Raw genomic sequence first — 25890 nt, 5'->3', positions numbered from 1 at the left:
CTGCATGCTTCGAGTTCTGAGACTGAAAGCAAACCAAAGATAAGGAAAGCCACTCCCACTTATCAAAACCCTCCCTGCACATCTTCAGGAGCCTTGGCTGGAGGGTTCTGAGCACCACTGTGCTTTCCTGTGGTAGTCAAGGAGGGCAAGGAAGGAGGTAACACTAGAGGAGGGTTAGCAAAGGGGTGGACAGACAGAGGAGTGAAGGATCTCTTCAGCAGCAAAAGCAGGTTTCTGAGCTCAGATTCTTCTCTGAAGGGCTGGCTCATGTGTCCACAAGTTCCCTGGGGTCAGAGGAGCTTCAGGACTATGACCATGACAAGTGCTCCACTTCCCCATGGCATGTGAAGCACAGGACACCAGCAAAGGTCCTCTCCCCCTCTGGCAAGGATGGTAAAAAACATCCTCCTCCCCCTTGTGCAGCACAGCACAGTGCACAGCTCCTCCAGAAGCTGGATCACAACTCCTTCAGATCCCAAGCCCACAGCTGGGCTCTAACAGCTCAGAACAGCTCCCTCCAGCCTTGTCCAAGGAGTGTCCTCAGAGGGGACCAGCCTAGAAGCCAGGGCTGTGAGCCTGATAGTGCTGCAAGCCCAGCAGTGCTGCATCCCAAAGCAGGGAGAGCTGTGTCACAGGGCAGGAGGGGAGAGATCCACAGGAGAAGAGGACCTGGAGCAGAGATGAGGGTGAGGAGAAAGTGTTACTTACTGAGTGCTTCCACCACACAGGAGGGAGCTCAGAAAGGGAGCACAAAACCAGGAGAGGGGCAGAGCTGCTGCCCAGGAGCTTAACTTGAGCTTCCCCCTTCCTCTTCTAGAGGGAAAACCCAGGGCTGTGAGCCCAGCAGTGCTGCATCCAAACCCAGGGAGATCTGCACATCCCTGGGCAAGCTGTTCCAGTATCTCACCACTCCCATTGCAAAGAACTTCTTCCTCATGTCCAACCTAAACCCAGTGCCAAGCCAGCAGGGGAGGGGGAGAGCTGCTGCCCAGGAGCTTAACTCCAGCTTCCCCTTCCTCTTCTCAAGGCTGTGAGTGAGCAGTGCCTGCTCCACCAAAGCACATCTCCAGCCCAGCTGGGCCAGCATGCTCCCTCCAAGAGCTGGGAGGGCAAGCTGCAGGCAGGGAGGCTGCCTGTGCCTGCAGACTCACCAGCTTGTTCACACGCAGCTTGGAGGAGTTGAACTTGAACACATCGATCTTCTTGTCCAGAGGCTTGATGGTGAACTGGGGAGGCAAGGGGAGAGGAAAACAATGGAGAGGCAGAGAGAGCTATCAGAGAGCAGCACAGTAATAAAACCCCAGCTATAAAAGCCTCACTGGAAGCTCTGCTCAGAGGAGGGTCAGACAAGCAAGGCTGGGAGCTGTCCCCGGGCTGTTAGCCGAGGGAGGGAGCAGCTATCAAAAGCAAGAGGAGAGCCTGCTCTGCCAGCCAGAGCCAGCAGAGTGCTGCCCACCTGCAGACAGCTGCTGTCCTCTGCAGAGCAGCTGGCAGAGGGCACAGCTCAGCACCTCCCCGAGGAAAGGCTCTGCTGGCAGTCACAGAGGACCTCCTGATGCTTCTGAAGGGAGGAGGAGCCAGCTCAGCTGCCTGCTGCCCAGGCAGGAGGCTTGCAGCAGGGACACAGCCCCAGGAGCTGCTGCTCTGCCTGTTAACATCTCCACCCACAAGGGCTGACCAGAAAGGGATTTTCCTTGTGCTTGCACAGGATCACAGAGTGCTGGGGGCTGGAAGGGACCCTGAGAGATCATCCAGTCCAACCCCCCTGCCAGAGCAGGAGCACCTAGAGCAGGTCACACAGGAACACATCCAGGTGGGTCTTGAATATCTCTGGAGAGGGAGACTCCACAACCCCCCTGGGCAGCCTGCTCCAGGCTTCTGTCTCCCTCACAGTGAACTAAGTCTTCCTCCTGTTTCCATGGAACTTCCTATGCCTCAGCTTCTGCCCACTGCCCCTTGTTGTGCTCTCCAGAAGTCAGCTGTCACCAGACTGCTCCACAATTCCAGCTGTTGCTCCCTCTCTCTGGTCCTCACACTCCCTGTGCCAACCCAACAGCTCTACCCATGCCCTGGGCTCATCCTCTCCAAAGGCCTTCCCCACAGCAGGTCTCTGAGGAGGACAGGGGTGGCATGGCCAGACCCAGGAGGAGTCTCTGAGGAGGACAGGGGTGGCATGGCCAGACCCAGGAGGAGTCTCTGAGGAGGACAGGGGTGGCATGGCCAGGCCCAGGAGGAGTCTCTGAGGAGGACAGGGGTGGCATGGCCAGGCCCAGGAGGAGTCTCTCAGGAGGACAGGGGTGGCATGGCCAGGCTCAGGAGGAGTCTCTCAGGAGGACAAGGGTGGCATGGCCAGGCTCAAGACCTGTGGGATGCAGAGAAAGCAGCCTCTGAACTACCAAAGGATGCCTGAGGAGCTGGAGTGCTCCTCCACCCCATGTTTGCAGAAGGCACACAGCTCTCCCATCCCTCCCCAGGCCACAGCAGGAAGGCTGAGGAGGCAGCTCAGGAGCAGGCAGCAGAGCAGAGGCAGCTCAGGAGCAGGCAGTAGAGCAGAGGCAGCTCAGGAGCAGGCAGTAGAGCAGAGGCAGCTCAGGAGCAGGCAGCAGAGCAGAGGCAGCTCAGGAGCAGGCAGTAGAGCAGAGGCAGCTCAGGAGCAGGCAGCAGAGCAGAGGCAGCTCAGGAGCAGGCAGCAGAGCAGAGGCAGCTCAGGAGCAGGCAGTAGAGCAGGTCCCTTTGTCATCTGCTGCACTGCCAGGAAAGGGCTCAGCACCACCTGCCCTGGCAGTGCTTCCTCCTGGCAGTTGAAGAGCCCATCTTTAAGAGCAGGCAGAGGTGTGAGCATCCCTGGGGGCTCCAGCAGAACCCCCAGCACTCACTGAAAGCAACAGCAGCAATCCAGCTGCAGATGGACCCCAGGTGCTCCTCAGCACTCCATCTTTGTCAGGGCAGATTAAAGCCCCCTCTGGTGCCAATGGGGCTGTGCTACCCAGCTACCAAGCTGGGCACTATCATGCCAGGGCTGCTTGTGGCCACTCATCACACAGGTGCTGGAGCAGATGGAAGCTGGCAGTCTGCTCCCCCAGGAGAAGGCTCTCTTAGAGTCTCATGTCAAGGCCTGGGGCTTCAATCCCCCCACTTCTGCCTGAGCCAAAACCTTCCTGGGGTTGCTCAGCCTGGAGAAGAGAAGACTCCAGGGGGACCTTAGAGCTGCCTTCCAATAGCTGAAGGGATCCTGCAGGAAGGCTGCAGAGGGACTGCTCCTAAGGGTGTCTGAGACAGGCCAAGGGGGAAGGGTTTGAAGCTGAGGGAGAGCAGGGTCAGACTGGAGCTGAGGAAGAAGTTCCTCAGTACAAGGGTGGTGAGACCCTGGAAGGGATTGCCCAGAGAGGTTGTGGCTGCCTCCTCCCTGGGGGTGTTGAAGGCCAGCTTGGATAAGGTCTGGAGCACCCAAGTCTAGCTGAGAGGTGTGCCTGGCCATGGCAGGGAGGTTGGAGTGGATGAGCTCTGAGGTCCCTCCCAACCTGAGCCATTCTGTGATTCTGTGACCCCACTCCACTGCTCTGCCACAGGCAGCAGAGCCTCTGACAGTCAGCACCCAGGGCTGGGCTGCTCTGCAAGCTCTGTGAAGCTCTTTTGCTTTTAAACACCAAAGCAAGGGAAGAGAATTCCAGCAGAGCCTTGCTGCTTACAGAACTCACCAAGGCAGAGCTGAGGAGGAACCTTCAGCCCTTCCCTTGATCAATATCTTGTTTAAATAGGGGAACCATTTTTAATTAACAAGTTCACTTTCTTCCTTATCATGAAGGCAGTGTTGAGCTGCTCTCAAGTGAGGACTGAGCAGCTCAGCTTCCCCTCACAGCCCATCCCACCACTGCTGCCAGCTGGGTTTGCTGCCTGACCACTGAGAAGATTCCAATCTTCTGAAGAGATATGGGAGAGGCAAGGAACTGCTGGAGAGAGGCCAGGGGAGGCTCCAAAGATGCTGAGGGGCCTGGAGCAGCTCTGAGGAGGAAAAGCTGAGAGCCCTGGGGCTGCTGAGCCTGGAGAAGAGCAGCCCCAGAGGGGAGCTGAGCAATGCTAAGGGATAAAGGAGCTGTGGGGGGCAAGAGGCTGGGGGCAGACTCTGCTCAGTGGTGCCCAGGGACAGGCCAAGGGGCAGAGGGCACAAACTGGAGCCCAGATGGTTCCATGTGAGCAGGAGGAGAAGATTCTCTAGTGTGCAGGTGCTGGAGGCCTGGAGCAGGCTGCCCAGAGAGGTTGTGGAGCCTCCTGGTGTGGAGAGCTTCCAAGCCCCCCCTGGGCACTGTGCTGCTGTGGGTGCCCTGCTTTAGCAGGGGATTGGACTGGAGGACCTCCAGAGGTCCCTTCCAACCCTCACCCTGCTGCCCTGCTGGCATTTCCATTCTGCATCTCCATGGAGTGCTTCAAGTCCTCAGCTTCCTACAAGGATTCCAGCAGCCTGAGGAGGAAGCAATGACATGGCAAGAGGCCTTCTGGCCAGGAATAACCTCACTGTAGTCCATAACAGACCAAATAAAGCAGAGATCTCAGCTTCTGAACTCTGATCTTACAGGCACAGCAATTTTGCTTTACTGAACACCTTCCACAGAGGGTTTGCAGACTCTGGCAGCCAGGGGAGCAGCTCCCAGCTGACCTCTCACACCCAGCTCCTGCTGAAGCCCAGGTTTTGCCTGGAGAAGCTGGGCTGCCCTTAGCTGAGCTGGTGACAGCAGCACAGCTAAGAGAAAGCACTGGCAGGCAGAGTGGTGTGCTGCCTGCCCTCAGGAGGGCAGGGAGATGTCTCCATACCTCTTTGTCGCTGTATGAGATGTTGCGGATCTCGTTCCACGGGAAGGAGATCTTGGGGGTCAGCCTATTGTCTGGGTCATAGATGTGCAGCCCCAAGGCATCAACTCCAAGCAGCAGCTCAGTGCCTTTTTTATTCTGAAAGACAGAAAGAAAGAGCAGAAATCCCTTCAGCAGCTCTGACATGGACCACTGCTAGCATCATCCCCCAGCCCTGAGCACTGAGCCCTCGCTGGGGTGTGTGTGAGAAGCGCTCCTGCCGCCCTGGCAGCCACCTGCCAGCTCTGCTGGATCCTCCCAGGCCAGGCCTGCTGCTGCCCCATCCCAAGTCAGGCCTGCTGGATCCTCCCAGGCCAGCTCTGCTGGATCCTCCCAGGCCAGGCCTGCTGCTGCCCCATCCCAGGTCAGGTGTGCTGGATCCTCCCAGGCCAGCTCTGCTGGATCCTCCCAGGCCAGCTCTGCTGCCCCCTCCCAGGCCAGCTCTGCTGCCCCCTCCAAAGCCAGCTCTGCTGCCCCCTCCCAGGCCAGGCCTGCTGCCCCCTCCAAAGCCAGCTCTGCTGCCCCCTCCAAAGCCAGCTCTGCTGCCCCCTCCCAGGCCAGCTCTGCTGCCCCCTCCAAAGCCAGCTCTGCTGCCCCCTCCAAAGCCAGCTCTGCTGCCCCCTCCCAGGCCAGCTCTGCTGCCCCCTCCAAAGCCAGCTCTGCTGCCCCCTCCAAAGCCAGCTCTGCTGCCCCCTCCCAGGCCAGCTCTGCTGCCCCCTCCAAAGCCAGCTCTGCTGCCCCCTCCAAAGCCAGCTCTGCTGCCCCCTCCAAAGCCAGCTCTGCTGCCCCCTCCAAAGCCAGCTCTGCTGCCCCCTCCAAAGCCAGCTCTGCTGGCCTTCTGATATTCCACTCCTCCCATCCCACAGGCACACAAAGGATGGAGACTAACCCAAGAGGCAGCCCAGCAGGGGAAGGTGACCACAGCCTGCACTCACCCTGATTGCAAAATAGTTGACTCCATACATCTCCAGGTCCTGAGCTATCTTCAAATACTCCATCTCAGCTTCATCTCTGTCAAAGCACAGCCAGTGTTACAACACTTGGTAGGATCAGAGAGAGACAGACAGCTGCTCCTGCTGATCCTCAGCACTCAGGAGGGTTTAAAGCCTGGGCTGCTGCTGTCACACAGGTCAAGCCTGTCTTTGCTGGCAGGATCAATAAAGCCCAACAGCAAATCCCACTCTGCAGCTCACCAGCATCTTAATGGCTGCTGCTGCCTGTCTGGAGAGATGCTGTGCTCTCTCCACTCCATCCAGGCCCTCCAGCACAAACAGGACATCCCTTGCTGGGGGCCCCCATTGTAGATCTATGGCTTCAGGCCCCTCCACCCCTAAGGAGAGTTTCACCACCTGAGGACACAAGACCTCAGCAGTCTGAATCCTCCTTTCTTTCCCTGGCCCAGAGCACAGCCTGAAGCCCTCCCTTCCCCTCTGTGGGTGGCTCCTTAGGAGCATCTCACCTGAACTCTCTCAAGCACCCCCTTGGTCTCCAAGGGTCATGCAGAGCAAGCAAAGAGCTTTTGCTCTTCAGAAGCCTGCTGCAGAGGTGTGCTGGCTTAACCCTGCCATCAGCAGAGCCCACCCATTGCCTGCCCAGGCTCCCCAAACCCTGCTGGCTCTTCAGGGCAGGGACTGAGCCCAAGCCACCAGCACTCACCTGGCTCTGCCCCGGTGCTCAGCGTACCAGGCTGTGATCCTCTCCTCCCACATCTCTGGAGTCATCTGGTACAGGTTTATCACCTGAGAAGCATGGAAAGGCAGAGTAGGGCACACTGCTGCTCTGGCCATTGTCTGCTTAGCCAGCAAGCAAGCTCCAAGCAGCCCCTGCCCAGCACCATGTCCCACCTGGAGAAGGGCAACATTCCACTCAGCCCTGTGCCCTGCTTTGCCCAGAGCCCTCCCAAGCAGACAGCACAGGCCAGCCCTCCACAGGCCACCAGGATGGAAGCAGGGAGGATGAAGCCATGGAGAGAGGAAACATCTGCTTCTGCTTTTACTGAAATACCACAGACCCACAGGCAGTCCAAGCCCCTGCAGCCAGCAGGGACACCCCCAAGCACAGCAGGCTGCTCAGAGCCTCTCACAACCTCACCTGGAATGCCTCCAAGGATGGAGCATCTCCCTCCTCTCTGGGCAGCCTGGCACAGGCTCTCCCCACCCTCAGTGGCAAACATTTCCCTCTCCACTCTCAATCTCCCTCCTTTAGTTTCAAACCATCACCTCTTCTCCTGGCACAGCAGCCCCTGCTCAGAACTCTGTCCCCAGCTTTCTGCTCAGCCCTTTCAGCACTGCAAGGCCACCAGGAGGTCTCCCTGGAGCCTTCTCTTCTCTAGGCTGAACAGCCCCAACTCTCTCAGCCTGGCCTCCCAGCAGAGGGCTTCCAGCCCTGCCAGCATTGCTCTTCAGCCCCCAGCCTGGACTGATAGCAGGGGCTGCCCTGAGAGAGGCTGAACTCTCCTCCCTTGATACATCTTGTTGGCTTGTTAAGGAAGCCCAAGGGAAGGGGAGCAGGGGCAGCCTGCAGGCAGTGCCACAAAGACCCCTGCAAGGGGCTCTGTTACACCAAACACCACCAAGGCTTCTGGGCACCAACTCCTCCACCCAGGCAAGCTTCTCACCCTCTTTGGAAGCAGCTCCTCCTGTGCCAAGAAGCCTCTTTTGTGGACGTTGGGGTCGTAATCGCCGTACTGGAAGGAAGCAGAGAGATTGTGCCCAGCCCATGTGAGCAGCAGGCAGGGAGAGCCTCCTGCACCCTTAGACATCCACCCCTGGAGCAGGCAGCAGAGGCAGCCTCCTTCCACCCTTCCCCTTGCAGAGCAGAGAACATTCACTGCTTGCCAAGCTTCACAGCCACATTTCCTTTGCCATCTGATTGCTGAGGGAAACTAAGAGCCTCCTTCTGCTCAGGCAGCAGAGTGGGGAGCAGAGGAAAGCTTCCCACCATCAGCTGGTGTCCACTGTGAGCTGGATGCCCACCACAAGCTGATGTTCACCACCATTTGATGTCTACCACTAGTTGATGCCCACTGGCAGTTCACAGCCACCATCAGCTGATGTCCACCAGCTGGAGCAGGTGATCAGTGTAGATCCTTTCAGCCCAACAGTTCCATTCTCCTCTCATCCCCATGCCCTGGAAATGCTTCCTCCAGTGCAGGGTAAGACTCCACAGCTGAGAGGTCACAGAGCCATGGAATGTTAGGCTTTGCAAGGGAGATCATTGAGACCACCCCCCCTGCCAAAGCAGGATCTCCTGGGGCAGGTGACACAGGAACACATTCAGCTGGGATTGGAAAGTCTCCAGAGCAGACTCCACAACCTCCCTGGGCAGCCTGCTCCAGGCCTCCAGCAGCCTCACACCAAAGAAGCTTCTCCTCATGCTGAGGTGGAACTTGCTGGCTTCCAGCTTGTGCCCACTGTTCCTTGTCCTGTCACAGGGCACCACCAAACAGAGCCTGGCTCCTTCCTCCTGACAGCCACCCCACAGATATTTATAGGTATTGATCAGATCCCTCTCAGCCTTCTCGTCTCCAGCCTAACCAGCCCCAGGCCTCTCAGCCTGTCTCCACAGCAGAGATGTTCAAATCCCTTCATCATCCTCACAGCCTCCTCTGGACTCTCCCCAGCAGATCCCTGTCCCTCTGGAACTGGGGAGCCCAAAAGTACTCCAAAATGCCAGCTTGGAAGGGACCCTAAGGATCATCTGGTCCAACCTCCCTAGGTAACAGCACAGCTGCAATGAGCTGGCCCAGCACCTCTCAGCCTCCTCTTCTCAAGAGGTCCTTGCCCTCCAGCTGGGACAGGGAGCCAAGACAAAGCCCTGGCCCCAGAGACTGCTCCATCCCAGAGGCAGGGTGAGGCTGCTGGAGGCTCCTCTGCTCCCTCCCTAAGAAGGAAACCTGAAAGCCACCAGAGTTTGGCAGCCTCCTGGCAGGCTTCACTGCCCCAGGGAAGCTCTGCTCTCTGGCTCCACTGCATGCTGAAATCCAATTCAGCTTTGGTAAGTGCTGCAGTAATGAAGTGGGGTTTGTTTGGATTGGCAGCAGAGAGAGGGAAGGAGAGAGCAAACCTCTGGTGGAAGGGAAGGAGAGAGCAAACCTCTGGTGGAGCGGCTGGGGAGCTGCGAGGCCCTGCGGGGACGCCGGCTGCCAGGGCAGGAGCCTGCGGGGAGCAGCAGCTCGGGAGAGCAGGACAGGAGGCAGGCAGACAAAACCCTGCCATGCTCATTCACCTGCTGCTGCAGCAAGGCTGCCTGAGCACCCCAGACACACTGACCTCTGCTCAGCTCGCTGCTCCTGCCAGGGGGCCAGCCCTCCCCTCCTGCTCTCCTGAGCAGCCCCAGCTCAGGAGGCACAAGGCAGAGGGGGACAGCTTCTAAAGCCAGGCCCAAGACACATGGGGTGAAACAAGCTGAGACCACACCTGCAGCTCTGTGCCCAGTGCTGGAGGCCCTGTGCCAGGAAGGCTCTGGAGGGGCTGGAAGGTGTCCAGAGCAGGGCCAGGAGGATGAGCAGAGGGCTGGAGCTGCTCTGCTATGGAGACAGACTGAGAGAGTTGGGGTTGTGCAGGCTGGAGAGGAGAAGGCTCCCAGGAGACCTCATTGTGGCCTTCCAGGATCTGCAGGGGGCCACAAGGAAGCTGGGGAGGGACTTGTGAGGGTGTCAGGGAGGGATAGGACTGGGGGGGGATGGAGCAGAACTAGAAGTGGGGAGATTGAGATTGGATGTTGGGAAGAAGTTGTTCCCCAGGAGGGTGGTGAGAGCCTGGCACAGGCTGCCCAGGGAGGTGGTGGAAGCCTCCTGCCTGGAGGTGTTTGCAGCCAGGCTGGAGGTGGCTGTGAGCAACCTGCTGTGGTGTGAGGTGTCCCTGCCCATGGCAGGGGCTTGGAGCTGGCTGAGCCTTGGGGTCCCTTCCAGCCCTGACAGTTCTGTGACTCTATGAAACCTCTCCCAGAAGCCTGGCTTCACAGAATCAGAGAATCAGTAAGGTTGGAAAAGACCTCAGAGATCATCAAGTCCAAGCTGTCACCCAACACCTCCTGACAACCATGGCACCAAGTGCCACATCCAATCCTTTTTTGATCACCTCCAGGGACAGTGACTCCACCACCTCCCTGGGCAGCACATCCCAGTGGCCAACAACTCTCTCTGGGAAGAACTTTCTCCTCACCTCCAGCCTAAACCTCCCCTGGCACAGCTTGAGACTGTGTCCTCTTGTTCTGGTGCTGGGTGCCTGGGAGAAGAGACCAACCCCCACCTGGCTACAAGCTCCCTTCAGGTCGTTGTAGAGAGCAGTAAGGTCTCTCCTGAGCCTCCTGTGTTTGGAGAGCAGGAGGCTGCTGCAGGCTGTCAGCAGAGCTCAGCAGCACAGCGCTGCGCAGCCCCGCGGGCAGGGATTAACCAGGCAAATATTGACTCGGAGACGAGGAGGGAAGGAAGGAAGGAAGGAACAATCAACAGCAACCCAGGCTCCCAATTAATTTAACCAAAGCACCCCAGGTCTCCTTCAGGAGGGTGCTGAGCAGCAGGAACCTGCCTGCCTCCCCAGGCCTGCTCAGAGCTGGAGGGAGCGGCGCCGGCAGAGGACACAGAATCAGCCAGCCTGGGAAAGACCTCAGAGCTCATCCAGCCCAACCCAGCACCCAGCACCCCCTGATCAACCAAACCATGGCACCAAGGGCCTCAGCCAGGCTCCTCTTAAACACCTCCAGGGATGGGGACTCCACCACCTCCCTGGGCAGCACATCCAGTGGCCAATCTCTCTTGCTGGGAACAACTTCTTCCTAACACCCAGCCTAAACCTCCCCTGGCACAGCTTGAGACTGTGTCCTCTTGTTCTGGTGCTGGCTGCCTGGCAGAAGAGACCAACCACCCCCTGGCTACAACCTCCCTGCAGGGAGTTGGAGAGAGCAATAAGGTCACCCCTGAGCCTCCTCTTCTGCAGGCTAAGCAACCCCAGCTCCCTCAGCCTCTCCTCCCAGGGCTGTGCTCCAGACCCCTCCCCAGCTTTGTTGCCCTTCTCTGGACACCTTCCAGCAGCTCAACCTCCTTCCTAACCTGAGGAGCCCAGAACTGGACACAGGACTCAAGGTGTGGCCTAACCAGTGCTGAGCACAGGGCAGGATGAGCTCCCTGCTCCTGCTGGCCACACTGTTCCTGATGCAGGCCAGGATGCCCTTGGCCTTCTTGGCCTCCTGGGCACACTGCTGGCTCATGTTCAGCCTACTGTCAACCAGGACCCCCAGCTCCCTCCCAGGCTGGCTGCTCTCAGCCCCTCTGCCCCCAGCCTGTAGCACTGCCTGGGGTTGCTGTGGGCAGTGTGCAGGACCCAGCACTTGGATGTGTTCAATCCCCTGCCCTTGGACTCATGGAAACAGCTCTGATAACCTTGGAGAGGCAGACAGGAAATCACTTTCAGGTGATGAAAATAGTATGAAAAGAGGCTTAACAGGAGGCTTTTGTGTGGTGATCCCCTGTGGGGATCCAGGGCTGGGGAGGGACTGGAGAGATTTTCATGTGGGGAGCGATGTCTCCGGGCCCCAGCGGAAGGCTGGCGCTGGGCAGGGCTCTGGAGCACAACATCCATGAGCCACAAGCCAAAGCCCACCACAGGCCTCAGCAGCACAGCAGGTGCTGGCTCAAACCAGTCACAGACCCCCAGCCTGGTGAGGCTTGCAAAGGACCTCTGGAGATCCTCCAGTCCAACCCCCCAGCTAAAGCAGGGCTCCCACAGCAGCTTGCTCGGGGTCACAGTGCCCAGGGGGGGTTGGAAGCTCTCCACACCAGGAGACTCCACAACCTCCCTGGGCAGCCTGCTCCAGGGCTCAGCACCCTCACACCAAACAGGTTCCTCTTCAGGTGGAACCTCCTGGGTTCCAGTTTGTGCCTGCTGCCCCTTGTCCTGTCCCTGGGCACCACTCAGCAGAGTCTGCCCCCAGCCTCTTGCCCCCCACAGCTCCTTTAGCTCTTGCTGAGCATTGCTCAGCTCCCCTCCAGGGCTGCTCTTCTCCAGGCTCTCAGCCCCAGGGCTCTCAGCCTTTGCTGCTCACAGAGCTGCTCCAGGCCCCTGGGCATCTGGGCTCTCTCCAGCAGTTCCCTGTCTCTCAGGCAGACTTTCAAAGACCTTTTCAAGTAAGCCATTCCCTCAGAACATTCAGGGGACCTCAGCTCCTGTAGCTGACCTGCACCATCACCACTCCTGGTCCCAGGTGGGGATTGCTTTTCCCTCACTCAGACAGGATAAACCCAGGCAGGCTCTGCTTCTCTGAGCACCAAATGTTGTTTGTTCGAGGGGAAACCCCAAAAATAGAAGAGTCCTTTGCTAAGGCTGCAAGATGTGAGGTGCTGAGAGGGCTGCAGCATGGCAGGGATCTGCATTTAGGGGGCAAGATCCCCCTGGCTGAGAGCATTTTCTGCCAGGACATTCTGTTCAGCAGATCCCACGTCCCTCCCAGCTATTTAAAACCTGAACTCCCTCCTCTGGAGGCAGCGTGGGTGGGTTGCAGGCAGGGCTGGAGGGGGAGAGCAGAGTGATTTTCCCCAGTGAACGACAGCGCAGAAATAAAGCAGCTTTTATTTCTGTGACCCAGGAGCTTCCTCTCCTGCTGCAGCGTGCAGCCACAGGAGCACCCAGCCTGGCTGTCCATCACCCAGCTGCAGGCACACCGCTCTGTCAGGCCATTATGCCCCTAATCATGCAAATCACCTCGTCGTTAGGGAAATTACTCTGCTCAGTGGCCGCTTTCTTGTCCAGACAGGACATCATTATCCTATTTAACTAGAAGAAGATGACCTGAAACATCTTTCCTCCCAGCCCAGAATCCAAGAGGTGCTTTCAGCCTGCTCCTTCGCTGAGACAAAAAGCCAAAGGAGAGGCTGCCCAGAGGGGCAGCAGAAGTGATGCCTGATACAGGCAGGGGAGCAGCACACCAAGGAGCAGAAGGGCAGCAAAGCTGAACCAGGGGCTGGAGAACAAGGCCAGTGAGGAGTGGCTAAGGAAGGAGCAGTTGCTCAGCCTGGAGGAAAGGAGGCTGAGGGGAGACCCTCTGGCTCTCTGCAACTCCCTGAAAGGAGCCTGGAGCCAGGTGGGGGGCAGACAAGAGGCAACGGCTTCACATTGCACCAGGGAAGATTTAGGTTGGACATGGAGAATAACTGCTTCCCCCAAAAGGCTGTCAAGGCCTGGGCCAGGGCAGTGCTGGAGTCCCCATCCCTGGAGGGGGTTCAGAGCCCTGCAGATGTGGTGCTGAGGGCCAGGGGGTTTCAGAGCCCTGCAGATGTGGTGCTGAGGGCCAGGGGGGTTCAGAGCCCTGGAGATGTGGTGCTGAGGGCCAGGGGGGTTCAGAGCCCTGCAGATGTGGTGCTGAGGGCCAGGGGGGTTCAGAGCCCTGGAGATGTGGTGCTGAGGGCCAGGGGGGTTCAGAGCCCTGGAGATGTGGTGCTGAGGGCCAGGGGGGTTCAGAGCCCTGGAGATGTGGTGCTGAGGGCCAGGGGGGTTCAGAGCCCTGGAGATGTGGTGCTGAGGGCCAGGGGGGTTCAGAGCCCTGGAGATGTGGTGCTGAGGGCCAGGGGGGTTCAGAGCCCTGCAGATGTGGTGCTGAGGGCCATGCTTTGGTGGTGCCCTGGCAGTGCTGGGCCAGTGCTCAGAGTCAGTGACCATGGAGGTCTTTCCCAAGCTCTGTGACTCTGTGATTCTACCATGAAAACCAGGCTGGAAAGCCTCTCAGCAGAGTCAAACCTGCTTCCCTGCCCTGTCAGCTGAGGTATCTCAGAGCAGAGCCACCCTCCTTCTCCTAACTGCTCCCCAAGGCCAGCCAGGTGGACTGGACCCAGGGCATGGCCACCAGCCTGTGGTCCTGTGAGCCACAACAGCTCCCTGAAGCTCACTCCCAGAGAGTCAGCCCCAGCTGCAAGCAGGAGCTGTGGTGGTACCAGGGCTCCAGTCACTCCCTTCTCAAAGACATCCTCTCCACACACACAGGAGCTGGGGATGAGCTAAACAGCTTCTTGACTGAGCAGCAGCACATGCTGGGCATACCCAGGGACAAATCACTTCAACTCCTGCCAGAAGGTTCCTGCTTCCAAAGCTCAGGCTGCAGTCTCTGCCCCAGGAGTCCCTCTGCTGCAGGCTGCTCCAAGCTGTCCAAGGCTGTGTGCTCCAGAAGGGAAAACAGTTCCTCAGCTGAACACTGATTCTGAGCAGCATTCAGTCAAAGAAGGAGGGGAACTTCACCACCACTGAGTTTTGCCCTCTGTCCAGCAAGGCCAAGCTCCCAGGCTCAAAGCCAGGACCAAGGGAGGAACAACCAGGCAGAGCCTTTAAACACCGCAGCCACACTCAGCTGCCGAGCCGGAGAGCTCAGAGCGAAGCAGCAACCACGCTGACAGTGTCCTGGGGAAGCAGCAGAGCTGGGAGTCCCAGGGCTGGTTTGCCTCTGGCTGTAATGGCAAGAGCAGGGAGGAGATCCACAAAAGCCATGGGCTGGGGAATTGCCCTGCTCCAGCAGCTAGGGCACAGCACAGCTGAGCAGTGCTGCAGCTCCTGAGCTCAGCGCTCGCTAAGGAGCCCTGGAACGAGAAAGCCAAAGCCTGCCCAAGGAGCCAGCAGCAGGAAGAAGGAACAGTGCTGCTGTGGTCCTCCTCCCTTCCCAAGCTTGGACTTCCCTGGGAAGTGGGCACATCACAAAGCACCTCTCCTCCCAGGGAGGATGCCAGCCCAGTGCTGAGCCTCCCCTGCTCCTACCTTGGCCTGCACGGCGTAGGAGGCCAGCAGCACAGAAGCTTCCGGAGGACAGTAGATCTTCTCATCCAGAATCTGCTTCTTCACCTGCAGGGATGAGCACAAGACACATCACACTCCTGTGGTGGAGCAGTGCAGAGTGTGGCTGTCCCAGCACACAGCTGCAGTTTGGTTTCCCTCCAGCTGCCAGCCACACAGTTAACCTTTCCCCCACCACCAACCACGCTGCAGACCCAGGGAGTCTCTTGGTGGCTTGGAAAGGAAGGGGCTCAGGCTTCCACAGGCCACTGTTTGCAGACAGGTTGGTGAGGAAAAGCTAAATTCAGCTGTGGAAAATGACTGAACTGGCAGCCCACTGCTAAAGGCAAGGTGTGGTGGTGGTGGGGAAGTCTTGGATGTAAAGATGGAGAGCAAACCTCTGCAGGCCCAAGCTGTGGACTGACAGGACACCTCTACACACCACTGAATGGAAGAGCAGCTTGCAGAGGAGCCTCTGAGCACACAAAGGCTTTGCTCTGCCATACCCAGGCCTCCTTCTGAGTCACTGCTCAGCTCCTGTGCTGGAGGTGAATCCCCCTCCAGCAGCCAAGGCAGCTGCAGGGCACCTCCTTGGCAAGGCCCTGCACAGGCTGCCAGGAGAGCCAAGGAGCTGCTCCCCACAGCCAGGGTGCTGCACTGCCTGGCTCCTGGGCATCAAAACATCAAACCTCTCATGCTTGGTGTGCTTGGGCTCTGCACACTCCATTTGCCTGAGCAAAGATGGACAAAACCAACCCCAGGCTATTCCCTGGGAGGCTGAAGTGGATTGTCACAGAGATGCAGCAGCATCGATTTGAGCTCCTAACACACCCTGAGGCCTCAGAGTTGGTTACTGCATGGTCCCAGGAGAGATTCTCCTGCATTAAGATAAAGCCAGGAGAGTTTCCCAGCTTGGGGGAGCCACAGGGGCCTGAGCTCCTCTCAGCACCACAAATCCTGGCAGGGAAGTCCCCCTCTGCATTCACAGAGCAGAGCTCTGCCTGCTTTTCCTCTCTGATTTCCCTCTTCCCAGCTGCCAGCAGCATTCCTCCTCATCAAGGATAAAAGCCCCAGGCAAATGGGACACTTAAAAATAGCTCCGTGGAGAGCCCAGTGCCTGAGACAGGCCTTGGAAACAAACAGCAACACTTTGCATTTGCAAACCTTTCAGCAACAGAGAACAAAGACAGCTTGCAGGAGTGAGGAGTGCCGGGGAGCTGGTGGGCAGGGCACGGTGAAGCCTCCAGCGATGATTCCAAGAGCATCCAAAGCCAGGTTGCCTCTGCTCTGATGCAAACAACCTCAGTGCCTCTTGCACCCCAGCAGGGTGGGGGCTGGAAGGGACCTCTGGAGATCCTCCACTCCAAACCCCCCCTGCTAAAGCAGGGCTCCCACAGCAGCCTGCCCAGCAGCACAGTGCCCAGGGGGGGTTGGAAGCTCTCCACACCAGGAGACTCCACAACCTCTCTGGGCAGCCTGCTCCAGGCCTCCAGCACCCTCACAGCAAACAACTTTCTCCTTCTCCCCAGATAGAACCTCCTGGGCTCCAGTTTGTGTCCTCTGCCCCTTGTCCTGTCCCTGAGCACCACTGAGCAGAGTCTGGCCCCAGCCTCTTGCCCCCCCAGGCCCTTTATCTCTTGCTGAGCATTGCTCAGCTCCCCTCTGCGGTTGCTCTCCTCCAGGCTCTCAGCCCCAGGGCTCTCAGCCTTTGCTCCTCACAGAGCTGCTCCAGGCCCCTCAGCAGCTTTGGAGCCTCCCCTGGGCTCTCTCCAGCTAAGGAACCCAAAACTGGACCCAGGACTCCAGATGCAGTCTTGCTAGGGAAAAGTAGAGGGAGGGAGGAAACCTTCCTGGCCAGAGGGCACACTGCTGCCTCACTGATGAACTTCTGTCCCCCAGCACTCCCAGGTCCTTCTCCATGGAGCTGCTCCCCAGCAGGTCCCCCCTCACCTGTACTGCTGCAGGGAGCTGCTGCTCCCCAGGGGCAGGGCCCCAGGCTTGCCCTGGTTGAAGCTCAGGAGGTTCTCCTCTGCCCAGCTCTGCAGCCTGGCCAGGCCTCACCCAAGGGCAGCACAGAATTTGGGTTAGAGCAGGCAGAGGGGAGCTGAAACATCCCAACAAGTACCCAGGGGCCTGGCAGGGACTGCTCTGCTCCCTGTAACTGCAGCCCCCCACAGCACACAGACTCAGCACTTTGATCCTGCCTGAAGGAGCTCCTGCAGCCATGCAGCACTGCTGCCACAGCACCAGCTGAGCTGCTTCCCCAGCACCCAACCCTTCCAACACACCTTCAACTAAAGAGCCTGAGGATGGGTCCCTGCCCAGGGCAGTGGGGTTGGAGCTTGATGATCCTGAAGGTCCCTTCCAACCCCAACCACTCCATCAATCTGTGCTCACCACTTCCCAAATGCTTAGCATCAGGGCCCAAAGTCGCTGGGGCAGGTGGCACTGCTGGGTTTCCCCTCCTCTGCTTCTGCCCTCCCTGCTGGAGCTGTGCATCTGGGCTTCTCTTCTGCCCCAGTTGTCCAGAGGCTGTTTTGCAAAGAGCTGAACCTCACAGCCCAGCCTGAGCAGCTAACAGGCCAGCTGCAGTCTGCCCTGGAGCATGAAGCTGCCCTGCCTCCCCTAGCAGCAGCAGCCCTCAGCACAGCTGGCTCCTGTGCCCTGCAGAGGAGGGCCCCAGGTAGCTCCTGAGCTACCAGACAGCACTGTCACACATCACCTAATCCCTTCTGACAGACACTTGATGAGCTCTGCAAGCCTGGGCAGCTGGGGCTGCTTCCCCCAGACAGATCCTCCCTGACCTATTTCAAGGTTTCCCTGGGAGGTGTGAAGGCAGCAGTCAGGATCCACACTCCACTGAGGAGCTTGCTGACCCTGGAGCCTGCTGGCCCCCCTGCTCATCCTGGCTCCTGCTCCCTGGGGGTGGTCCCCAGGGCTTGGGGATGGCTCCTACCTGCAGGAAGAACAAGTGCTGGGTGATCTCCTGGACCAGCTCCTCCTCTGCATTCTCAGGATAAAATTTGGCCAGGAAGTGGAAGGTGACAGGCTCCTCTGTGGGAACATCATGATCCAGAACCTGTGGGACACAGGAAGCCATCAGCTCCTCTTTTCCACCTTCTTCAGCACTCTTGGATCAAAACACAGCTTCCCTTCTGCTCAGATCAGCACAACTTTTGTCAAGCACTTCAGACACCCAGAGCAGACAGACCAACCTAAGCACTTCAGAAACCAGAGCTAAAATATACCCACACCCAAAAAAGCCATTTCTGACAACTCCTAAGGAGAGAGGGAAACAAAGACAGACAAACAGCATGAGAAATGAGGCAGCAGGGGCTGAGCCTGAGCTGCTGTCAGCTCTTCCCAGCCTTGCAGAGCTGTATCCTGCCATGCCACCACCCCACCTGCTCCTCTCCCCCTGCCCAGTGCCCTTCCTCACCACCTTCCTCTTGTGCTGGCAGCCAGCACAGGCTTCTGAGTTTAGAGGCCTGGTGTGGCAGGGGAGACTCCCAGCCCTCCCTCACAGGCTCCATTACCTTCAAATCACAGAATGGGTTGGGCTGGGAGGGACCTCCAAAGCTCCTCCAGTCCAAGCCCTCTGCAGGGACATCCTCCACTAGGTCAGGTTGCTCAGAGCCCTCTCCAGCCTCACCTTGAATGTCTCCAGGGATGGGGCCTCAACCACCTCCCTGGGCAGCCTCTTCCACCCTCATGGTGCAAAACTTGTTCCCAATATCCAGTCTCAATCTGCTCTTCTCTCATTCCAAACCACTGCCCCTCACTCATCCTTTGGGAACAGACCCTCTGCAGCCTTCTTGTAGGCTCCCTTCAGGTACTGGAAGGCAGCTCTGAGGTCTCCCTGGAGTCTTCTCTTCTCCAGGCTGAAGAGCCCCAGCTCTCTCAGCCTGCCCTTGTAGCAGAGCTGTTGGCATCTGGGCTCAGGGTAACATCCCTTGGATGCAAACAGAACCACCTCTCTCTTCTCCAGCCCCCTCCTCAGCCTGCCTGGGGAGCATTCCCTCCCTTCCCTCCAGCTCCTTTCCACTCCTCTGCTTTTCCTTCTGCCCAGCTGCTGGTAGATCTCAACAACAGAAGAAGCCAAGGTGCAGCTTCACTCTCACCATGGAACCATGGAGTTGTTCTGGCTGCAGAAGACCTCTAAGGCCCAACTGAACCTCTGTCATTCAGGGGCACAGAAGAGACTTCTGGGTCTCCCTGACAGCAGTCCAGCATCCCTGCAAGGCTGCCTCCAAATTGCCCCAGGGGGGCTCAGTCTGCAGGCTCTGAGGCTTCACAGCTCAGGAGGAGCTGGGGTGGGATTCCTCTGCCAGCTCTTCCCTGTCTGACTGACAGATGTCATGGGGCTGAGATTCCAGCTGGCTTCACCCCACCCCACCCCACACAGCACACAACCTCAGGCAGTCAAAGACAGGGCAGGAGAGTCCTTTCTCCTCTGCCACCCCCCCAGGCCCCTTCAGGAGGAATTTGGGTCCAACCTTCTTGTCCATCTTGAGCCAGGCCACTGTGTCCTTGATGGTGTACTGAAGCCCAAAGAACCAGGTTTCTCTGAGTCCCAGTGTCCTGCAGACCAGATCAAAGAGGTCCTTCCCTTTCCACTTCACCTGGGGGAAAGCAGACAGGGAGCAGAGTTGTGAGCAAGGATTTCAGCACTTCAGTTTCCACCCTGGGATGCCTGGGAGAGCACAGCTGGGACACAAAAGGGAACAACCTCATGGAGTGTCCTTTGTGTCCTTCCACCTGAACTCAACAGCCCAGCCCCAGCTCCTCCTTCCCCAGCAATCACACAATCACTTGGGCTGGGAGAGACCTTTTAAGACCACAGAGTCCAGCTGCTAGCCCAGCACTGCCAGGGCACCACCAAGCCCTGTCCCTCAGCACCACATCTCCACAGCTCTGAAACCCCTCCAGGGATGGGGACTCCACCACTGCCCTGGGCAGCCTGGGCCAGGCCTTGACAACCCTCAAAGAGCAGAAATTGTTCCTCATGTCCAACCTAAACCTCCCCTGGGGCAACTTGAGGCTGTTTCCACTCATCCTATTGCTTGTGCCCTGGGAGAAGAGGCCAACCCCCACCTGGCTCCAACCTCATTGCAGGCAGTTGTAGAGAGTCAGAAGTCAAACTGCCTTTTCTGCTGGAAAAAAGGGGCTGGAGAAGAGACCTCACTGTGGCCTTCCAGGATCTGCAGGGGGCTACAAGACAGCTGGGTGTCAGGGTGTCAGGGAGGGATAAGACTGGGGGGATGGAGCAGAACTAGAAGTGGGGAGATTGAGATTGGATGTTGGGAAGAAGTTGTTCCCAGGAGGGTGGTGAGAGCCTGGCACAGGCTGCCCAGGGAGGTGGTGGAAGGCTCCTGCCTGGAGGTGTTTGCAGCCAGGCTGGAGGTGGCTGTGAGCAACCTGCTGTGGTGTGAGGTGTCCCTGCCCATGGCAGGGGGTTGGGGCTGGCTGAGCCTTGAGGTCCCTTCTGGATGAGTTCCTGTGTGACCTGGTCTGGGTGATCCTGCTCTGGCAGGGGGTTGCAGTGGATGATCTCTTGAGGTCCCCTCCAGCCTCTGACATTGTATGATCCCAGCCCTGGCAATTCTGTGACTCTGTGTCGGTGAGAGGAGCAGCTCTGGTCCTGCTCACAGCCTGTGTCCTTCCAGCAATCTTTGCAGCTGCCTCTGAGCTGCTGCTCAAGTTTGCTCATCCAGACAGAAGGCACTGGGAGGCAGGAAGGTGAAGAGGGACATAAAGCAGACCAATCTAACATGCCAAAGCCACTTTGCTCTTCCATCTGCAGGGTGGAAACAATTGCTGGAGCGAGACACATGGCCATTACTCCAAGCCCCGGGGCCAAAAGGCTCTGGGCACATCTCCTCGTCGCTACAACTCAATCCTGGCGCCAGCTGGCCAGCAGCAACAGCGCTGCCCAGGCAGGGCCGGGAGGCTGAGGCCGCTCTGCTGGCCGCCAGCGCCGCCTGCTGGCCAAAGCCTTCAGCGCAAGCTCAGCACCGGGCTGCCGGAGCAGAGCAGATGAAGCTCTCGCTGCTTTTCCCCCTCTCACCGGCTGCTCCCCTCTCCCAGAGCACACACACCCCCCTGCTGCCAGGCCTGGAACAGAACACAGCCTAACATGACCGTGGTGGCCTGAAAGTTCCCCCTCCCCAGATGAAATTGCCAGCCCAGCCCAGCCCAGCCCAGCTGGGAGCAAATGAAGCTGCACAGGCAAACACCCCAGCCTGCAAGGAAAGGCAATGAAGCTGCACAAAACAGCCAGGCTTCCCACCAGTGACAGGTATTGACAGCTCATCAACAGCACAAGGACTTTGAGTCCCAGGTGAGGAGAGAAAGAGGAACTGGCCCTCGGGATGTGCTGCCCAGGCAGGTGGTGGTGCCAAACCTTCCCAGGGCAAAGGCTGAGGGCAGCAGCTCCTCCTCAGGCAGAGAATCACAGACTCCTTTAGGTTGGAAGAGCCCTTTCAGGTCAGCAGGTCCAAGTGTTAACTCAGCACTGCCAGGGCACCACCAAACAATGTCCCTCAGCACCACAGCTCCAGGGCTTGGAAACCCCTCCAGGATGGGGACTCCACCACCACCAGCCTGGGCCAGGCCCTGACAACCTTGCTGGGGAAGAATTTGGTCCTCATACCCAGCCTAAACCTCCCCTGGTGCAGCTTGAGGCTGTTTCCTCTTGTCCTGTTCACCTCTTCCTTTGGAGAAGAGACCAGCTCCCACCTGGCCCCAGCCTCCCCTCAGGGAGTTGTAGAGAGCCAGAAGGTTTCCCCTCTGCCTCCTTCTCTCCAGGCTGAACACCCCCAATTCCCTCAGCTGCTGCTCACCAGCCCTGTTCCCCAGACCCTCCACCAGCTTTGCTGCCCTTCTCCAGACCAGCTCCAGCCCCTCAGTGTCCCTCTTGGGGCGAGAGGCCCAAATGCAAGCCCTGTGTTCAGGGGGCACCTCGATTCAAGGTGCAGCACTCACTCCACACCCCACAGGACTGGTGTTTGGAACAACCCCACCGTGTCCCTGGGGCTGGGACTTCCCCTGGCTGTGGCTCCCCCACCAAGGCAGCAGCCAAACCCCCCTCAGCACAGCACACCAGCTGCCGGAGCCAAGCTCCCCTTCCAAAACCAGGAAGATCTTCAGGATGAGCTCATGGCAGGGGGCTTGGAACTAGAGGATCCTGGAGGTCCCTTCCAAGCCTAACAGTTCTGTAAGGGTGGTGAGACTGAGGTAGAACTGGCTGCCCAGGATTGGATGTCCCCTCCCTGGAGGCCAGGCCAAGGCCAGGGGAGAGGCATCGCCGCCTGTGCCGGGGAGGTTGCCGTAGATGCTCTGAGCTCCCTGAGCCATTCTAGGCTTCATTCTGAAGCCCAGCAGTGAGCATTAAAGCAAATTTGTGTGCTGGCTTGCTTTTTCCCCCCCTCTCCCCCACCCCTGCAGCTCTCACTCGGGGAGGGGAGCGTCTGAAGCGCCGGCCGCTGCCGCCGGCTTTTACGGCGCCCCTCTGTCACGGCGCCGTTATGGCACAGACAGACCTTTAGTGCTGCTGCTGAAGGCTCCAACCCTGCCACCGGGCTGCCATCCTCCCCCACCACGCCGAATTACCTCCATCAAATACATCAATGGGAGAGCAGCCACCTTTGTCTCAGCACCCCCTGGCCGCCCTCCCACACCTCGGGACTCAAACCAACCATCTGCGTGCGAGCGGCGGCACAGCCAGCCAGGACCCCAGCCCTCCTTACCCTGCCTCCCCTCATTAACCACCACATTGCCTGCTCGTAAAACACACCCCCAACCCCTCCAAGGCCTGGGGAGGTGGAAGAGTTGCCGTCCAAGGCTGGGCTGGCAGCTCCCACCCCATCCTCTGCCCACGGCGCCGCTCCCCCGGCCCTGCGCTCCGGTGCCAGCTGCGGCACACAGATGACTTTTACAAGCCACTACCAGCTCCTGATAACAGAGCAAAGAGCTTGGAGCAGGACAAAAACCCACAAAGACCTCTCAGCCATATGCCAGAGCAGCCAGCAGGATGCTGTGGTAAAGCTCAGCCTCGTGGCACGGAGGCACAGCAGGACAGCCTCAGCCCGAGCCGAGGGGCAGGGCTCCAGCGCCTGGCTGCAGCTCTGCGTCCTCCTGCCAGCACAGCTGGGGCACAGGGGCCCACAACCCCAGCCTGGTGAGGCTTGGAAGGGACCTCTGGAGATCCTCCACTCCAATCCCCTGCTCCAGCAGGGCACCCACAGCAGCCTGCCCAGCAGCACAGTGCCCAGGGGGGGTTGGAAGCTCTCCTCACCAGGAGACTCCACAACCTCTCTGGGCAGCCTGCTCCAGGGCTCAGCACCCTCACAACAAGCAACTTTCTCCTTCTCCCCAGATAGAACCTCCTGGGCTCCAGTTTGTGCCTGCTGCCCCTTGTGCTGTCCCTGGGCACCACTGAGCAGAGTCTGCCCCCAGCCTCTTGCCCCCCCAGGCCCTTTATCCCTTGCTGAGCATTGCTCAGCTCCCCTCTGGGGCTGCTCTTCTCCAGGCTCTCAGCCCCAGGGCTCTCAGCCTTTGCTCCTCACAGAGCTGCTGCAGGCCCCTCAGCAGCTTTGGAGCCTCCCCTGGGCTCTCTCCAGCAGTTCTCTGTCTCCCTTGAACTGGGGAGCCCAGAACTGGCCCCAGGACTCGAGCTGCAGTCTCACTAAGGCAGAGCCAAGGGGCAGGAGAACCTCCTTCATCCTCTGGCCACACTCTTCTTCAAGCACCCCAGGGGACCATTGGCCTTCTTGGCCACAAGGACACATTGCTGGCTCATGGGCAACTTGTCTCCAGGCACTCCCAGGTCCTTCCCCATGGAGCTGCTCCCCAGCAGGTCCCCCCTCAGCTGTACTGCTGCAGGGGCTGCTCCTCCCCAGGGGCAGGGCCCTGGTTGGACTCCAGGAGGGTGTCCTGTGCCAGCTGTCTGAGTGGCTGCAGGAGCACAGGGCTGAGCTGCTCTACAGCCAGGGTGAGGCTGCAAGGCTGCTGCTGCACAGAGCTGGAAGTGATGCTCTTTACTAAGCAGGGAGCACTCACAATTCATCAGCCAAGCCTTTTAAGCAAACAGCACTGAACACTTAACTCAGCAGCCAGTGGCCAGAGCAGAGTGCTTCCAGGAGGGCTTATTGGCATCATCTTTTTCTCCAGCAGAGGCCTGGTGCTTGGCAGCTCCTCACAGGCTTTGCATTATTTATTAACCTGCACCAAGACTCATGCCCAGCTCCCAGCCAAGGGGACAATTCATTTCGGTGCAGAACCTCCCTGTCACCTTCCCCTGTGCCCAGAGACAAGGAGAGACCTGCTGCAGGACCAGCACAAGGCTGGGGAGAGCCCCTTGCCAGGGGAGGGAGGGCAAGGGCTGCAGAGGATGGGGGCCAGGGCATGAGGGGGTGCAAGCAGCCTGCATAGAGAGGGGTGAGAAAGGGTCCTGCCAACCAAGCAATTCCCAAACCCACCTGCACAGGCTGAGGCTCTTCGAGTCATTAAGGGTGGAAAAGGTCTTGAAGGTCACCATGAGGACAGGGGACTGCTGGAGAGGGTCCAGAGGAGGCCATGAAGAAGATCAGAGAGATGGAGAACCTCCCCTGTGGGCACTGGCTGGGGCAGTGGGGGACATTCAGCATGGAGGAGAGAAGGCTCCAGAGCAGCCTCCCAGTACCTGAAGGGAGCTACAGGAGAGCTGGGGAAGGACTTTTGACAAGGGCTGGGAGTGAGAGGATGAGCAGCAATGGACTGAAGCTTGAGGAGGGCAGATGGAGACTGGAGAGGAGGAAGAAATTCTTTCCAGGGAGGGTGGGGAGAGACTGGCACAGGCTGCCCAGGGAGGCTCTGGCACCTCCCTGGAGGTTAGGCTGACAGAATGATAGAGTGGCTCAGGCTGGAAGAGACCTCAGAGAGCATCTGCTCCAACCTCCCTGCCATGGCCAGGGACACCTCCCAGCCAGACTTGGCTGCTCAAGGCCTCATCCTTGTTCAGGAGGAGACTTGATGGGGTGCTTGGTGCCATGGGTTAGTTGTTTAGCTGGTGCTGGATGATAGGTTGGACACCATGATCTTGAAGGTCTCTTCCAACCTGGTCTGGTCTATTCTCTTCTGTTCTGGTCTGGTCTATTCTATTCTATTCTATTCTATTCTATTCTATTCTATTCTATTCTATCCTGTCCTGTCCTGTCCTGTCCTGTCCTGTTCTGTTCTATCCAGCCTGGCCTTGAACACCTCCAGGGAGGGGACAGCCACAGCCTCTCTGGGCAACCCGTTCCAGAGTGCCACCACCCTCAGACTGAAGAGCTTCTTCCTCAGCTCCAGTCTGACCCTGCTCTGCCTCAGCTTCAAACCCTTCCCCCTTGGCCTGGCTCAGACACCCTTAGGAGCAGTCCCTCTGCAGCCTGCCTGCAGGATCCCTTCAGGTCCTGGCAGGCAGCTCTGAGCTCCCCCCAGAGCCTTCTCCTCTCCAGGCTGACCACCCCCAGCTCCCCCAGCCTGTGCTCACAGCAGAGGTGCTGCAGCCCTTTGTTGTTTAACACCCACATTAAACATCCTCCTCCTGAGCTGCTCTCCAGGCACAGGCACCAGAGGGGCTATCTGAGGCTGCTCTTGGAACTGCCTGAGCAGGAGGATGTTCAGAGCTGTGCAAACATCTCTCCTTCCTCCAGATGTTATCAATTAATTAGGTAGCAAGCCTCCAACAGCCTGCATGGAAGCAACAAAAGCCAGAGGCTCACTCTGTGCCTTCCAGATCTCCCCAAACCAATTAGAAGCCTGGGAAGTGCAGGCCTCACCTGTGATTATTGAGCATCATTGTCATGGTAGAGAGATTAAAATTTCATTTGGGTGAATTACTTCAGGATTTAGCTCAATTGAGTGAAGCCATTTGCAGAGCAAACAGATGCAGAGCAGGTTTAATCTCCCCCAAAGAGGCTGCTGGGAATTTCCCTGGGCCAGGCTGACAGAAAGGAGCCACAGGACAGCATCCCCAGCAGGGCTTGGAGGGGTCAGGGGGAGGGGGAGTGCTGGGGCAGGAGCTGGGGCTCCCTGCCTTGCACTGAGGGAGCTGCGGCTCAGGGCCAGGCAGCAGAGCAGGGGGGGTCACACACTCACAGGCTGCTCTGGGTTGGAAGGGACCTGCCAAGGCCACCCTGCCCACCCCCCCTGCAGCCAGCAGGGACAACCCCAAGCACAGCAGGCTGCTCACAGCCCCACACCACCTCACCTGGAATGCTGCCAGCCATGGGGCAGCTCCCACCTCTCAGGGCAGCCTGGCACAGGCTCT

At 58.7% G+C, this 25890-nt stretch overlaps 1 protein-coding gene across 6 annotated transcripts in view; it reads right to left on the bottom strand.

Moving 5' to 3' along the window:
* NF2 (NF2, moesin-ezrin-radixin like (MERLIN) tumor suppressor) overlaps window positions 1–25890 on the bottom strand; it is a 60142-nt gene that overhangs the window by 30966 nt on the left and 3286 nt on the right. For all 6 annotated transcript variants that reach the window (XM_068161831.1, XM_068161830.1, XM_068161828.1 and 3 more), the window contains exons 2-9: window positions 19094–19219; window positions 17554–17676; window positions 14583–14666; window positions 7463–7531; window positions 6502–6584; window positions 5781–5856; window positions 4810–4944; window positions 1152–1226 (exon numbers count right to left, since the gene is read on the bottom strand). In XM_068161831.1, coding sequence (XP_068017932.1) covers window positions 1152–1226; window positions 4810–4944; window positions 5781–5856; window positions 6502–6584; window positions 7463–7531; window positions 14583–14666; window positions 17554–17676; window positions 19094–19219 — 771 coding nt within the window. The remainder of the gene's footprint in view (window positions 1–1151; window positions 1227–4809; window positions 4945–5780; window positions 5857–6501; window positions 6585–7462; window positions 7532–14582; window positions 14667–17553; window positions 17677–19093; window positions 19220–25890) is intronic.

The sequence above is a fragment of the Melanerpes formicivorus genome, unplaced genomic scaffold (genome assembly GCF_026170545.1).
Source record: "Melanerpes formicivorus ecotype bairdi unplaced genomic scaffold, bMelFor1.0.p_v2 SCAF_60, whole genome shotgun sequence".
NCBI classification, from domain to species: Eukaryota; Metazoa; Chordata; class Aves; order Piciformes; family Picidae; genus Melanerpes; species Melanerpes formicivorus.
This window is presented reverse-complemented; position numbering and strand designations above follow the sequence as displayed.